At 50.5% G+C, this 15,719-nt stretch overlaps 6 protein-coding genes across 6 annotated transcripts; 3 read left to right on the plus strand and 3 right to left on the minus strand.

The window, feature by feature from the left end:
• Positions 1-1,752: 1,752 nt before the first annotated feature.
• Positions 1,753-3,329, plus strand: N7481_004557 (allantoinase alX; the record flags this gene model as incomplete). The annotated part of the gene is made up of 3 exons (XM_057263776.1): positions 1,753-2,250; positions 2,309-2,421; positions 2,444-3,329. The coding sequence occupies 3 exons, from the start codon at positions 1,753-1,755 to the stop codon at positions 3,327-3,329; spliced, it is 1,497 nt and encodes a 498-aa protein (XP_057125437.1).
• A 352-nt stretch (positions 3,330-3,681) lies between these two features.
• Positions 3,682-4,631, minus strand: N7481_004558 (TMEM199/VMA12 family protein; the record flags this gene model as incomplete). Its single annotated transcript, XM_057263777.1, has 2 exons — positions 3,682-4,299; positions 4,368-4,631. The coding sequence occupies 2 exons, from the start codon at positions 4,629-4,631 to the stop codon at positions 3,682-3,684; spliced, it is 882 nt and encodes a 293-aa protein (XP_057125438.1).
• Positions 4,632-4,796: 165 nt separating this feature from the next.
• On the plus strand, positions 4,797-5,690 carry N7481_004559 (tubulin-binding prefolding complex subunit PAC10; the record flags this gene model as incomplete). The annotated part of the gene is made up of 4 exons (XM_057263778.1): positions 4,797-4,819; positions 4,961-5,201; positions 5,291-5,524; positions 5,598-5,690. The coding sequence occupies 4 exons, from the start codon at positions 4,797-4,799 to the stop codon at positions 5,688-5,690; spliced, it is 591 nt and encodes a 196-aa protein (XP_057125439.1).
• A 205-nt stretch (positions 5,691-5,895) lies between these two features.
• N7481_004560 (tannase and feruloyl esterase) lies at positions 5,896-7,564 on the minus strand (the record flags this gene model as incomplete). Its single annotated transcript, XM_057263779.1, has 2 exons — positions 5,896-6,764; positions 6,823-7,564. 2 exons carry the CDS (start codon positions 7,562-7,564, stop codon positions 5,896-5,898), a joined length of 1,611 nt encoding a protein of 536 aa, XP_057125440.1.
• Positions 7,565-8,406: 842 nt separating this feature from the next.
• On the minus strand, positions 8,407-12,533 carry atg26 (uncharacterized protein; the record flags this gene model as incomplete). Its single annotated transcript, XM_057263780.1, has 3 exons — positions 8,407-8,622; positions 8,681-9,211; positions 9,276-12,533. 3 exons carry the CDS (start codon positions 12,531-12,533, stop codon positions 8,407-8,409), a joined length of 4,005 nt encoding a protein of 1,334 aa, XP_057125441.1.
• Positions 12,534-13,930: 1,397 nt separating this feature from the next.
• N7481_004562 (uncharacterized protein) lies at positions 13,931-15,710 on the plus strand (the record flags this gene model as incomplete). Its single annotated transcript, XM_057263781.1, has 4 exons — positions 13,931-14,007; positions 14,100-14,424; positions 14,610-15,257; positions 15,312-15,710. 4 exons carry the CDS (start codon positions 13,931-13,933, stop codon positions 15,708-15,710), a joined length of 1,449 nt encoding a protein of 482 aa, XP_057125442.1.
• Positions 15,711-15,719: the final 9 nt, after the last annotated feature.

The raw sequence follows: 15,719 nt of genomic DNA on the forward strand, positions 1-15,719 counted from the left end.
AATATCTAGTCATGTTATCGATGTTCACTATTTTCCAAGCCCCTCAGGTCCTGCGGATCAGTAAATTTCTAATTTTCCTTTTGGTGGCATCTGCATTGGACTTTCAGTAGGGTTGCTGCCACGCTGTGTACCCAAGCATAACACCTGCACGATAAGGCTTCTCAATCTCATTGGCAAATATCAAACTTTCAATGGAAGTCCCCTGCGGACTAAGGACATTCCTGATTACTGCGGTGATTGGAAATAAAGACTCAAGGCTAAATAATTAGCAAGTAGTAAGACAGGGGTCTCTCAGCACGTCGCATTAAGCATCCTGTCAGTGGATGCTGATCGACTCCGCACGACCAACAATTGGAGCGGGGGATGGCGCAACCAAGCACTCTCGAGGTACGAGCATGTATGCGCACAGTCTGAGTGTCCAATGTATACTCGTACGGCGTACATTTTTGTAGGCATGTCATAAGCAGAGTTGAGTTCGACCCCCCCCTTGATCCAGCGGCAGGAGAATCACTTCCACTTCCACTTCCACAACCATATCCACCTCCACTTACCATCCCCGCTTCATCATCTCCCTCTTTCATCATGATGATGATGAGAATTCTTCATAAGAAGAGATATTAAACCTCCAAGTGCACTATTTTACTCGATGAAAACCACCAAGTCCATCCCGGTGTGGGCGGAGACCGCCGAAGGGGAGGCGGGGGGGGGAGGGGAAGAGAGGAGAAGAGAGGAGTCGGTCACGGGCAGATTCCTCGGAGATCAACTTTCAAGCAGAGTTTTCCTCTTTGTGGTGGTTTCAATCGAGTAAAAAAAATGTAGTCGGGGCAAAGCGGACAGTTTTGATCGAGTAACACACTGATAAAAAAGAAGTCGGCAAGTGAAGGATCCAGTGAGAGCACGCGGTCTGCCGGGAAGGCTCCATCGGAGCTGCCCGATGCATTTCCACCGCTGGGCCTCACAGTCCCTCGCAGTCTTGTCGATAACCGATTAGGATCCTCCATGTCCACTTGGTTCATCCAACCACCGACATCGCTGAAGACTTTTTCACTTTCAGTACCACGGTTCGGATCCGCAATACCAGGAGGCGACATAGAACGGAGTACCCAGAGTACCCAGAGTACCCTGTCGTTAGGAGATCACCGCGGATAGGTTCTAGGAAGAACACCAGGAAGAACACGAGGAACTTGGACCGTTGGCAATTCGTGCAGACTCCCTTTCCGATATGGTACCTGCGCTCAGGCTTCCCTTAATTAGGCAAAGGCGAGGATATTCGGTTGATCATGGGGCTGCAGCACTGCCCGGACTGGCTGGCCCGATCCATATTGGCCCATCATCGAGTAATCACAACCTCCGAGTCCTCTCGATGGCAACTCGCAACTCGGCACAGTGGGACATTCCTCCAAAAGGTGGGCCGGCGCACTTCTCCGTTCTTACTATATTTTCATCGGACTGGGCCCCTCTCAGTTATTTATATCCCCCTCCCCCGGATCCTTCCTTATCTCTGTCCCTCTTTTTCCCACTGCCCCTCCAGATAAGCCTCTCCTTTCACTGTTATCTGCATCCAATCCCATTTGGACCTGGACCTCTCCCTTCAATTCATCTTGACTTCAACTGTTTTCTCTCTCTTTAATATTATACATACCTAGCGGTATACCCTTCTGTCTACTACTCCACTCACCCTACCGAGTCAAGCATTTGGGATATTCTATTGGCCTGCAACCAAACAAGAACAAGCCCCCCGGACAAGCTACTATGGCGACAGCTAACATCCCCTCCATTGCCGTGGTGGCCTCCTCGCGTGCCGTTATCTCTGGCCGTCTGACCTCGGCCACAGTTGTCATCTCTCGCACCACTGGCAAGATCACTGCCGTCTTTGACTCCGTGATCCCGGCTTCGGAGTTCCCCGCCGACACACCTTATACCGACTACTCACCCAATGTCCTCCTTCCCGGTTTGGTCGATGCTCATGTTCACCTGAACGAACCTGGCCGTACCGAATGGGAAGGCTTCTACACCGGTACCCAGGCCGCTGCCTTTGGCGGTGTTACCACCGTGATTGACATGCCTCTGAATGCTATCCCACCCACCACTACCGTGGCCGGTCTGAAGGAGAAGCTCGACGCTGCCTCGGGCAAGTGCTGGGTTGATGTGGGTTTCTACGGTGGTATTATCCCCGGAAATGCTCACGAGCTCAAGGCACTTGTCCAAGAGGGTGTCCGTGGTTTCAAGGGTTTCTTGATTGATAGTGGCGTAAGTGATCATCTCATCCCAAGATTCTCACGGCTTATACTAATATACTCCACTACAGGTGGACGAGTTCCCTGCTGTTGGCCAAAAGGATATTCAAAAAGCTATGGCTGAGCTTGCAGATGAGCCCACAACCTTGATGTTCCACGCCGAGATGGTGCCCCCCATCACCAAGTCCGTTGGTGATGAGGCCCAGTCATCCGCCCCCCCCAGCTGCCCCGACTGGTCCCCTTGAGGCCTATTCGACCTTCCTGGACTCGCGGCCCTCGGAGTTTGAGACATGCGCCATTGAGAGTATCATGTCCATCGCTCACCTTGCCCCCAATCTCCAATTGCACATCGTTCACCTGTCCGCCATGGAGGCCATTCCCATCCTTCGCGAAGCCCGTGCCCGCGGCGTGAAGGTTACTGCTGAGACCTGCTTCCACTATCTATCCCTGGCCTCCGAGCAAATCCGTGATGGTGATACCCGCCACAAGTGCTGCCCTCCTATTCGCTCCCAACTTAACCAGGATGGCCTGTGGGAAGAACTCGAGCAGCACGCTGGGGACGGTGTCATCAAGACGGTCGTCTCTGACCACTCTCCTTGCACACCGAACCTGAAGCAACTGCCTTCCCACATTCCCGGTTACTTCGACACCGGTAAGGAGGAGACCGGCGACTTCTTCTCCGCCTGGGGTGGCATCTCCTCCGTCGGCCTCGGCTTGCCTATTCTCTGGACTGAACTCAGCCGCCGCAAGGGCTTGACCCCCTCCACCGAGGACGAGAACACCAAGAAAGCCCTGCAAGATGTTGTCCGCCTCTGTTGTGCCAACACTGCCGCCCAAGTCGGTCTGGAGACCCGCAAGGGTGACCTGCGTGTCGGCTTCGATGCTGATATCTGTGTGTTCGACGACTCTGCTGAATGGATCGTCGAGCCCAGCACCATGCTTTTCCGCAACAAGTGCTCTCCTTACCAGGGTCGCACGCTGCGCGGTATGGTTCGCGAGACTTGGCTTCGTGGTGAGCGGATTTTCAGCCGCGAGAACAACTTCGGCGACAAGGGTCCAGCCGGCAAGCTCCTCCTCGAGAAACGAGTTTGATCTCCCTTCCATTTTCATTTGTTTTGTCCTGCATCTCCTTTGTCTCCGAACCTGGGACAAGTTGACCTTTTGGCAGATCGCCACCATCACCACCACCACCTTTTGATGTTTCCTTTCACCTCATTCCCGCATCTCGTTCTCGATCAGTGACCCTTGTGACGAGCACTAATGACTGAACAGCATTCATACCCATTAGAGTAATGACAGCGCGTTGTAGCTTAGCCATAGACTACCAAAAAGAAAAAGCATTTTATTCTTCATATCAATCCAGCTCTTAATGTTCTCGAAATCGTGCGGTATATCCGAAAGTATAGTACACTATATAGAATTAATTAAGTCGTACACTTGAAACCTAGCTCTCTCCTTGGGCATCATTGTCATTCTCCTTCTCCCATTTCTCTCGTACTCTCCTCCTTACACCACCATTGACACCCTTGCCCCATATCTTCTCCTTTTCATCAACACTAACAGTGATATCCTCAACTGTCTCCACACCACCGTCAACCTCTTTAACAAAGACTTTCCGCTCCTTGAACTTCCTCTCTTTAACCTTGGCCCTCTCGATCTTCCCAATATAAAAGACATACAAGAATGATTCCGCAACAGCAACCGCCAACGCCGCAAAAAGCGACAAAAGCACCCGCACCGCATCCGACGTACCAGCCGGTCGATACTCATCATCATCAACACGCGGCCCAGTCCACCTTGCAAACATCGTGGCTAGGATCTGCGGCATCGTGAACTTCGTCAGGGCCCAGTAGACACTGAAGCCAGTGATAATGACCGAAAGAAATATATTTAGGACGAGGGACGGGGTGAGAGGGTCTTCGGAGAAGACAGGCGCATTCTCGGCGGAATAAGGGTCTGCGTGATCGGGGCCGGGGGTGTAGGTAGGGTTAAGGAGGCGTTGGTATTCGGCTTGTTCGGCCGCAGCAAGAAGGCGTGCCTTGGAAGCGAGATATTCCGCGCTCTACGAGTATGTCAGTGATGCTGGGTTGTAATTGTAGGTGTAGCCTTTGGGAGATGTGTCGAACATACAGGCTCTGGTTTCTTTGGTGGAGGCGGAACATAGACTTTTGTGCCGCGAAGGAGATAGCTGAGGATTGTTGGGTTCTGGCTGTTGCTGTGTGACGTATTGTATTCGGCGTCTTGTTTGAGGTGCTTCGATAGACGGAGGAGCTGCTCATGTGCAACCGGCCCGTGGAGCTCCAGCGTGGCAGGGAGCTCGAGCTCTTCCCGGCGTGAAGCCGGGACTGCCTCAAGGGCAGCAATAATATGATCCGTTGCTCTGAGAAGGACCATAATAGGTGAATCTCGTTGGACAAGGCGAGAGGTGGAGGCGGCGCGCCGTGGAGGTTGGAAGTAATGGGCGAACTTGGATCGGCGGAGAAGAGAGCGGAAGCCCCGAAACTCGCGCTTGGAACGAGCTCTCCCCACTTCACTTCTTAACAACCACCTCACACAGCCATGGCGGACTCCAAGTCGAAAGCGTGAGTACAATAATCCCCATAACCCATTGTGCCCCATCGATCTTCTATGCTTCCGATGCCACAATTCACCATTTAGGGCATTGCCCGCCAATGACCGCTGCTTCTCCCCAGATGCCTCGACTAACCCCTCCATGTCGCTAGGCCGGTAACAACACAAACCAACTCGCGCGGAATCCCCGTAGCACCCTTCATCGACAATGTCAGCGACTATGTCTCCTCGCGCGATGAGGTCGAGCCGACCCTCCGCTCGTTCCAGGAGATGATCTCCAAGTATCAGTTCATGGAGGTCAACACCCAGCGCCGCGGTACCGGACTGCGCGAGAAGATCCCGGATATCAAGAAGACATTGGAGATGGTGCGATTCTTGAAATTGCGCAAGGAAGTGTGTAACCCCCGCCCGGAAGAAAGAGGATGGGTAATAAGGAGAATGGAAATCGAGTGCAAGACATCTGACTTTTTTTCTTTTCGCAGTCCAACCCCGATGCCGACCTCGAAACTAACTTCGAACTCAACGATACCCTCTACTCTCGCGCCTCTATCTCCCCAACTGATATGGAAGAAGTCTACCTCTGGCTCGGTGCGAATGTCATGCTCGCGTACCCGCTGGACGAGGCCGAGACCATGCTTTCTGAGAAATTGACTGCTGCTGAGGCGAGCTTGGCTAACTGCGAGGAGGACCTGGAGTTCTTGCGTGAGCAGATTACGGTATGTTGCTTCCATGACGCAGAGCCATATTTATCCTCTATTGGGGTGCTTTTTGCTGACTTGTGCCCTATAGACTCTCGAAGTTGCTACTGCTCGTGTTTATAACTGGGACGTTGTGCAACGGCGGAAAGATAAGGCCGATGGTGGTGATGGCCAAAAGGCTTAGATTATGTCATAAGAGATTTCTGGGCACCAAAATACAAAATTACTATATTCACAAGACTCAAAGATAAGCAGAGCCATTTGGGGTTTTCGCCTAGCATAGAAAAGTACATTTGAGTGTAGCTTCCGGAGCTCAAATACTATTGGACGAAAAAAGATGTTTATTCTTTCATCTATCTTGCGTTGATCTGACGAATGGTCTTCTTTGATCAAACACACGAGAATGAAGATGCCTTATTGGGATCGTCTCCAGTGTAGGTGAAGACTTTGGGATACAAACAGAGGTTTCCCGTTCGCGTAGAAGACTTGGTATTCGAGCTTCCAACTGCCGCAGCGGTGGCCTTTAATGTATCTGGCACTGTACCATTTTCAACCCAGCTTCTCAATACATCAAAGGTGGTGGCACTAGGGTCAAAGCCCGTACCACTATGACAATGCTGAACGCCAGGCGCCAGGAAAAAGCGATAGTAATCTGCGACATCGGGATCGCCGCTCATGACACGATTGTAATAATCAACAGTGCCATTGGTCATGATCAATTGGTCTTGCATGCCATGCCAAGTAATCATCTTAGTTCCGGCCCGTTTCAACTTCGTCAAGTCCGACTTTTCCGTACCAATTATCGAGGCATATTGGTCCACAGATTGGTGGAAGAGACGGGTATAATCCTGAAGCGTAAGCGTTTTGGTGTCGAAATTGGCGTTTCGCTCTAGAAATACTTTTACCCAGTCATCTGCGATGCTAAAAGGCACCATTGTGCAGCTATCCACCGAAGTACATGACGAGGAGAGAATGGCCGACAGGTTTGTATCTTGGTGAAATCCGTACCATTCGAACTTGCCCTCTGCTGATCGTGGACCGTCCCACATGGCTTGTACCAGCTCTGACATCTTTTTCGTGATAGTGATCTTGCCATTTGGCTCGATACAGTTCACATTTTCGCCAATAATTGAAGAAGCTCGGAAGTGACATTGGCCTGGTAAGGCGATAATATTATCCTTGACGCCATCAAGAAGATCGCAGGCCTTGATTGCGGCATCTCTAAAGGCCGAAAACACGCAGGAAGGAGGCTGAACATCTGTGCGTACTATATGAGTATCTATTATGATGGTCACCGGGGGGGGGGGGGGACTTACCAAGGATATTCGCCATAAAAGCACCCCAAAATTCAGCCGTGATGAATTTATCCCAATTGATAGCTGGTGCAGCCCCAACTATACCATCGAAGAGCTCAGGATGATTCTGGGCCATCATATGGCCTTGACGACCACCCGTAGAGCAACCATTCCAGTAGGAATACCGAGGCTCAGATTTGTAGTATAACTTGATAGCCATCTTCCCCAGAAGAGCGGCTTCGTGCAAAGCTCTGCTTGCGAAGTCTTCAAGAGCAGGCCAATTCGTTTTACCGGGAGCTTTCAGTCCCCATTCGGCTGTAGTGACAGATGCATTGTGTCCTCCGTCTGTCGAGGACGACACATAACCTAGCCCAACAGGCGTAAGAACCTGCTCTTGACCTCCTGCCACCCAACCCCCACCTCCATCCATGAGGAATCGTGAATTCCAGTTTTCAGCATTGAGTGGAAGCCCAATATACGTGTTGACATTATCACCCGTTCCAGAGTGCTTATATGTCAATGTAACCAAGCAAATATCCACGGTGAGTGGCATTTGCCTGCGGCTTCCGGTGTCGTCGTCGGTACTCAAGTACCCGCTAATTGGAAGGCCGCTAGCGGCAGTGACATTGAGAGAGGCCACATGAATGGCATCCAAAGTCAGAGAGGCAAATGTTTCTTTCGTGCAGGATAATGAAGTTGAAGCCCGAGCCCCGACGAACAGATTGAGGGATAGCAGCGCAGCTTTTACTTTGTCAAACCCCATGCTGGTAATTCGAGAGCTACTTATTCCAGCGTTCAAAGATCGGTTGCTTGAAGGTAAGTGCTTTTGACACCGGCTGCACTTCGGGGGTACTGCTGCTTTATAAGCCTGGCATATCTACCTCTTCATGATACTATACAAACAACTTGAAATGGCTTCCTAGTATACACTACACACCTAATAGGAGGACACGTTGAAGATGATTTAGCTTCCGGTAAGAAATGGCGGTAGATTATTCCAAACCTAATCAGCTCAAAATGAAGGGACATCGGGCGGGTTACCACAAAATGGCCTTTTCCGCGTCCTTGCTCTTCGGAAATCTCGCCGGCCGAAATGGCTTATGCCTAACTGGTGCAACTTTGATCCTTCTTGGCAGTTTCATCGCTGGAGAAATGCGGGGAAATGTGGGGTTATCGAGTAGTACCCCCGGCTGTTCTGTCAAGATGGGAAGTCGGCAGGGATTCTCGGCATCTAAAAGATAGTAAGTAGCAGCCCTGGAGTACTAAGTAGTCGGGGGAGATACGGAAAGTGGTTAAATGGCGGGGGTTCGTGGGGGTAGTCTATTGAAAGTATCCACAATGAATAGCGGGAAACGATTGATTGAGAGTAAATTTGCAGTAAAAAGAGGTCTAGGGGATTATAAATAAAAGCGGGGTGTATTCAATCATTCCCAAAATGTGAAGCCAAAAACACGCTGTATAGGATACGCCATGAACTCCATCAAAAAGGTATCATGCAGTCATAAGTCATGGAAGTTCTCGCTCATTAAAACAATAGAGCATGAGACCAGGTTTCCAAGATGAGATAAACAAAATAGTGTGGAAAAAAGGTTCTGGTGATTGGTGTCATTTAAAGATGCCGGGGGTTAGTTGCTCAACGTCAGATACGAAAGTCCATTCCTCAATGTCATCAACATCGTCATCATCATGATGCGGTGCCGCCCTCGCGGAAGGGGTCGGTGAGAAAGGGGTAGATGAAGCGATCGAGCGTTGTTTCGCGAGGGTCTTAGCATACTCCAGATCACGGTAGAGAGATTGGATTGCGGTAGCCACACCATCCTCCTATTTAGGTATCGATGTTAGTGTCATATCTACTTCCCATGCTAGCTTGTCAACTTACATTTCGAATCTGAATTCCCATATTTCGTGCTTTGACGATCATCCTTTCGCTATGCGTTGCTTCCCAGAGCGCTCGGGAGAAGACGCTGACGTTGAGTCTCTTCATACAGATCCCAACGCCCAAGTCCTCGACTCGTCCTCCAAAGAAGAACTGGTCACCAAAGAATGGTTTCACGATCGTAGGTACACCGGCTCGAAGACTGGCACCAGTGGTACCGGCCCCTCCATGGTGGGCGGCCGCATCGATTTCTGAGAAGAGCCAGTCGTGGGGTGCAGCTTGGATCTGGAAAATCTCTGGTGGCAGAGGAACCTCAGCTTTAACATTAGAGGGATCTCCAAGGCGATCCGACCATCCTTTGGAGAGAATACATCGAACATCCGCCTTCTGAACCGACTGTATGACTGTTTTTGTCAATGCAGCCGGATCCGAGACCACGATAGAACCAAATCCAATGTACACGATCTTTTTTCCATCCGCACGAGCTTGAGCGATGAAATTTGCCAGATCAGGGGGGGGGTGTCCAGTCGGAGCCTTCATTCAAGAACCAGTACCCAGTGATACGGATCCAATCCGGATAGTCGAGTGGTGGAGGTACCACGGAAGGCGAATAATTGTACAGGAATGGAACTTTGTTCGGTTGCATCTTGTCCAAATTGGTGCTTTTGAGCCCCAATTCATTGTTTCGCCATCTGTTGACCTGCCCTGCAATCGCCTTCCAGAAAATGGTGTCAAACATGACGTATGTGATGTAGTTGTAGGCCCCTCCCATACGATTCTCTGGCACTGCAAAAGCATGTGGGTAGGCGCGAGTCCTAGTCCATGGCATAGTGAAACCTCGGAAGTAGGGAATTCGAAGAGCCTCTGCAATGTGAATTCCAGCCATAGCACTGGGCGACTCTATCAGAAGATCGCTGCCTTGGCAGCTCGCCCAAGATGATGACAAAAGGTCATCAATCCACCCTCTGAACTTGACCGAGGCCTCCCGAAGGAAAGAGTAGGTAAACATGCCATTCTCCACGCAGATTCTCATCAGCTCGGCGGGGTCTCCATCTACAGGAGCAAAGTCAATGCCGTGTTTCCGAATCCAAGGCTCAAATTCAGCGTGGGTGGCGATCTTTGGCTTGTGGCCTTCAGCAAGAAGCCCCTTGCAAAGGGCAATATATGGCTGCACATCACCTCGAGATCCAATAGTGAGACAGGTGATTTTGAGTGATTCGGCAGGCTTGAAATTTATAATAGAAGCACGAGTATCGTCAAAGAACGGGTTCACTTCGGACGAATCTCCGCTCAGCGTTGGCCGGAAATCGTGTTCTTCGGGGCCATCAAGTCTAGCTTCTTGTAAAAGACGATGCTCATCTTTCGCAGCTTCAACCTCTTCACGTTCTTCTTCTGCTAGCATACCTGATTCCATGAGGAATTTGACCGATTCGAGATCTTGATGCAAGGTGACGGCACAGTCGTCTCTAGCGCCAGCGCTCTTGAATTCAAAAAAGAGCTCCTCGTGACCGCGAATAATGACGACTAGTCCATGGTATCCAAATCGGAATCCCTTTTCTTTCTCGACATTCTCAATGTCTCTTAGTGGGAGAATCATCTTGGTTCGAGTGCCAGGAATCAGACTGCGGAAGCATAGCTTCCTTTCGCTGAGGTATATCTTCCCGTAGAGCGGGAGAACCCGGTGCAGGTATGCGTAGTATGTCGCTTGTAATCTCTCGGTTGCAGGAAGACCAAAGTGCGCGCGGAAACGATCGCCATGGTTTAAGCCACTTTCATGGTCTTCGGGATCCGCAGTCTTGTCATCGGGCAGCACTTCTTCTGTCTCGCCATAATGCCTTTGACCACCAGCCCACATTCCGGAAACCTTTTCGATGTAACCCATTGATTCTGTTGCTAGCAGACTACTCATCTGCTTAGACCTACTTTTCAAGTATTCTGCGAATCCAGCAGCTCGCTGAAGCGGGTATGCGCCGGCTTTGACAAGATCATTAAGAGGTACATTCGAGCGGTATTGGGAATGCATCATCTTCTGGTTCTCAGAGCCCGACGCGAAAGGAAAGTTTTCGTCATTTCTGTCCTGTTGGTTTGATCCAGCTAGGTGAGCGGCATGGTTCAATCTAGCTGTTGCAGAGCGAGCTGTATCATCCGACCGGCGTCGGGCGACATCTCCCACATCAGATGAGCGCCTCGGCAAAGAATGCATGGTTGGAGATTGAAAGACATCACTTCGGTTGAGTATCTGGCTTGCAGACTCCGTTGTTTCCGTTAGCGATTGTACGACACGCGATGATTCTGTCCCTTGATCGGCAGAATGGGCGAATGAGTCTGCAGAGCCCTTCAAATCGTTGTCGACACTAACACTGCGTCTCCGTGAATGCGCCATGTCGAAAGTACTCGACACTAGTCGATCTTTACCATCGCTTTTGTTGGGGGACTCTTCTTGCTTATTCTTCGCAGGAGACGAGGTAACCAAGCTTTTGAGGTAATTGAAAGCGTCCTGTCCCGAATTGAAGAAAGAAAAAAAATACTGCGAAGACGTTAGCAAGTATTTAGAGAAAGATGGAACACACGGGCTTACTTCATCGATCGCGAATGTTTCTGCGCTATCAATCACCCGAACCTTGAAGGTCTCTGCAAATTCAACCATTGGGCTTTCCTCTAGATCAATCACGTTCTCGATTGGGAATGAGATCTTGACGCTATCTTCCTTGTTATGGGATCGGAAGATGACTTTTTGTAGCGCCTTTACCCACTCCTTGGCACTGGTAGCGCTATCTGCTCGGAAGTAATAAGTTCGTTGATCCGTGGTGACCTGGAAGTCCTTCGCATCAGTGCCATCAGCCTTTGACTCCAACAGAGAAGCCGATATTCCATATCGCAGATCCACATGGCCACTTGGAAAGTAAAGGTTTGAGGGATCTGCATAATATGAAAAGACATCGCCCTTCAAGACAAACCAATAACGATTGTACTTGGGGTTCTTTCGGCCGCGCTTCGAAACATAACCGGACTTGCTAGGCTCGCTGGACTTCTTTGGGAGATATGCATAGAAACAAATATGTCCTTCTGTGACATACATGTAGCCCGGAAGAAGCATGCTCTGCAGGAAGGAGCAAGCATACTCCACTAGGACCTTTTCCGGTCTTTCAAACCCAAACATTTCCATCAGTCGGATGGAGAGCGCAGGCACAGAAGATTCTTCTCGATCTTCACTTGGGGTTTCCGGCCTTGAGGGTGTGGTTTCTGCTGTATTGCCGTTATTGAAACGGCTCTGTGCTTGTACCATGCGGGTGAGGATTGGAGCGGCTCGCGGCGTGGCACTGCGTGTGCGTCTTGGCTGGATTGTGAGGGTCGATGCACTGAGGTTGGACGGATCGTCTGTCGTTTCTTTCGACCCAAAACCCGGAACTTTCCGCAATAGTTTGTTCTCAGACGTTGTTCTTCGATGTTGCCGCCCTCGACTCCCATCTGGAGCCTTTGCTTCTGCAATATTGCCGGGTTGGAGTCGGTCGGGCGAGTCTGTTCGGCTTGCAGGCTTCAAACTTGGCAGTTCTTGTGAAGTCTCATTGGGTTCGCCATCGCTATCACTTGAATCATCGAATCGTCCACGAAAGTCGGATCGAGAGCCGACTGCGGCGATCATGCCAAAAAGCGACTGCTGCATGTAGTGAACGTTGCCATCCCGAGAGCCCATGCCCCGTGGCGGAGCAGTATAGTCAACCTGAGCATCATCGCCATCCTTGAAGCGCTCGGGCAGGCGATCGGAAGAGTATCTATGTGTAGAGGTTGTAGGCCGCATGCTCGCGCTTAAGCGGTGATCGCCCCGCCGCTTGGCATCGACTATCGAGGGCTTCATCGAGAAGGTATAACGGTATAGGAAGCAGATTTAGAAGACCTGCAACGATAAACAAAAGGGTGAAAGTTGCTGGGCGTTTTAGGACAGGAACCCTGGGGGCGCAGCGGTCGGGACCGTGTGGGGGGTGGAGGTTGCAGGTGACAGCTCAAGGCTGATAGAGGGATCTCAAGGATGGGTGCCCACGTCAGGCGGGTTCGGCGTCAAGTCAGGCCAAGAGGCGGGTCTTCAACTGACGGGGTCATATCAACGTGGAAATTTCTCTGCGGTCAGACTTCAAACGACACGCCCAACCGCTTGTACTCTAGGAATGGCGATGATATATGTATGGATGAAGCGGAGCTTCCTAGCGATAAGAGGACGGGGAGCTAACCTTAAGGTCAACGGGATCGAGATAAGCTAATCAGAGGCTCCGCTAATGCGCCATGGCTGTGCACGACTCAAGATTAAAGACGAAGAAAATATGCACTTGCAAACGAAAGTGAGTCAGAGAGAGTGTCAACCCAACTGGGACAAAAAGTGAGGCGCATCACATGCGGCGAGGCTTTCAAGACCGCAGCTGATGCCATCGCTGTCAGGTGACACCGCTTATGTCATCTCCGTTCTTTGATGGCAGCACCTGGGCCATTATCATTGTGCTTATTTCTGCTGTTTCTTGTGGTATCGGCTTTGATGAAAGGTTATCATATTGGGGTTCTTTGCTGCTGGCTGCCCCAGCAGCTCCAGCTCCAGCTCCAGCGCTGGTGGGGACGATCGACGGGGAATGTCAAGGTGGATCTCCAACTATGTATTAAATGATCGTGACTGTCGTGATAGTCAACGGGTCCTCCGATGGCTTCGCGCAAGTAAGAATGTCCGAGTCTTGCCTTTTTGAATATGGGCAGGTTGCTACCAAAAGGATTCATGATTTCTACTCCGTACCCTTGAAAGAGTGATAGGGGCTTTCTACTCCTGTCACTTTATTTTTCTCCCCACGGACCCCTGCATCGCATATCACATCACCAAACCAACATTTGCTACCGTCGTAAGCTCGGCTACCGGCCTCGGGCGCGGACATCTGTCTTGCGCGTTTTGAATCCTTTCAAGCCATTCTGTTCTATGACATTGAATGAGGTTGGACTATGGCCGCCTCTCGCCTGTCGGCTCCGTAACATCATCGTTGTGGGCGAAGGCGTGCTTTCCGGCGAGAACAGTGGCCCCCATCGGCCACAATCGACCACAATCCGACGGTCATCTATAGAAGATATCGTTTCCATTGGAGCAAAATGAGAAAGCACGCAAAATCATCCTCGTCGCGCCTCACCAAGCCTTCGTATTGATATGAAGCTTTATATGTGCCGCCATGGCCACGCCTTGGCTCTACTGATCTCGCTTCGGTACAGCTTTCACTCCCAATTATCATGGGCTTTCTAACAATTCCCGAGCTGAATACTCGTCAGGGTACTTTGCGTGCCTATCACTTGACAGCTATTGTTTTGTAAGTTTTCTCATTGACTAGAATGATCAAGTGTAAATCAAACACCGGGCGAGAAGTCTTGGACAAATCGTTAACCAATTATTGCTTTCTAGTATCTCATCATTTCTCTCGGCCTATGATTCCGGTATTGCAGGTGGCATCTTAACCTACCAGTCCTTTCAAGATGATTTCAGATTCACCGCAGCCCACAAGTCCAAAGTCTCGTCTCTGACTGTCGGTCTGGAACAACTGGGCTCGTTCGTTGCAGCCATGCTTGTTTACCCTTTGACCAACAAATATGGGCGTAAACTATGTATCATTGGCTCAACTGCGCTTTTCGTCATTGGTGTGATCATCCAGGTCAACAAGACACACTCGCTAGGAGCCTGGTATGTCGGCCGTATCATATCGGGTCTGGGGATGGGTGGCCAAAGTGTGGTGATCCCTATGTACTCGGCAGAGATGACTCCTAAAGAGATCCGTGGTCGATGCGGCTCTTTCTATCAATGGCTATACGCTTGGGGGGGTCTTTCTGGCTTATTGGGTCGACTATGTAAGTTGCACTTCACTACTCTTTCTTTTTTCCCCTTTTGGCACAGTTATTGACATTTCTCTTTTTCTAGGGTGTGGCTCAGAACCCTTCAATTGCTGGCACCTCGCGCGAGTGGCAGATCCCTGTCGCCCTGCAGTTGATCTCGGGTGGCATTCTCTTGATCGCTACTTTGACGCTTCCAGAATCTATCCGTTGGCTCTTGACTCAGAACCGCACTGATGATGCCTGGAAGGCGATCACCTGGGTCCGTGGAGGCGATACTCCAAAGACCCGCGAAGAGTTCACCGAAACACAACTCGGTCTTCAGGCTGAGCAGGCCGAGAGGGAGAACTTCTCATATCGCGAGCTTCTAGAGCCAGCTAACCGTCTTCGTTTCATCGTTGGCCCCGTCCTCTTTATCTTCCAGAACGCTACTGGAAGTAGCGCCCTGGCTGTATTTGCGCCACAGTACTTCAAACTCATAGCTGGCAATGATGAAAATCGCAACATGCTACTCACTGGACTGTTTGGTGCTGTCAAGGTTATCGCCTGTACCTTCTTTATTTGGGTCCTAGCTGAACGTATCGGTCGTCGCATGACTCTAGTCAGTGGATCGGCATTAATGGCAATTTGCATGCTGATTACTGCGTTGATTGTGGACTTTGTTCCCACTCAATCATCCACTAATGTGACCTCTGCTGGAAAGGCTACTGTGGCAATGATCTTTTTAGACATCATGGTAAGTCTCACTGTTGGCTTTCCTCAAATGGATGCTTTGCTAATAGGAAATTAGATCTATAACTGTTCCTGGGGTCCACTTCCTTGGGCCTATGTACCTGAGATCTTCCCGACGCGTATTCGTGCACTGGGCTTGGCTGTCAGTATGCTGGCGCACTGGGCATCTTCATTCTGCTTCTCCTTCGCGAGTCCATATATGATTCAGAATGTCGGCGCCAACACGTTTCTGATCTTCATGGGCTTTGATGTATTAGGCACCGTCTTCTGTTGGTTCTTCGTCAAGGAGACTCGTGGGAAGAATCTCGAGGTGGCCGCTGGAACCGAATGGGAGGCAGCCGAGCGCAGCTCCTCTGACGATGGCGAGAAAGGCACTGTTTTGGGTCAGGATGGCAAGAAAGTACAGCTGGTTAGCGTTCATGAAAACTTCCACGCCAACATCAAGCAACGTTCGTGAGGTGCCATT

The sequence above is a fragment of the Penicillium waksmanii genome (assembly GCF_028829765.1).
Source record: "Penicillium waksmanii strain IBT 27052 chromosome Unknown utg000004l:1.0-5674109.0:1.0-5678898.0, whole genome shotgun sequence".
In the NCBI taxonomy this organism is placed as follows: domain Eukaryota; kingdom Fungi; phylum Ascomycota; class Eurotiomycetes; order Eurotiales; family Aspergillaceae; genus Penicillium; species Penicillium waksmanii.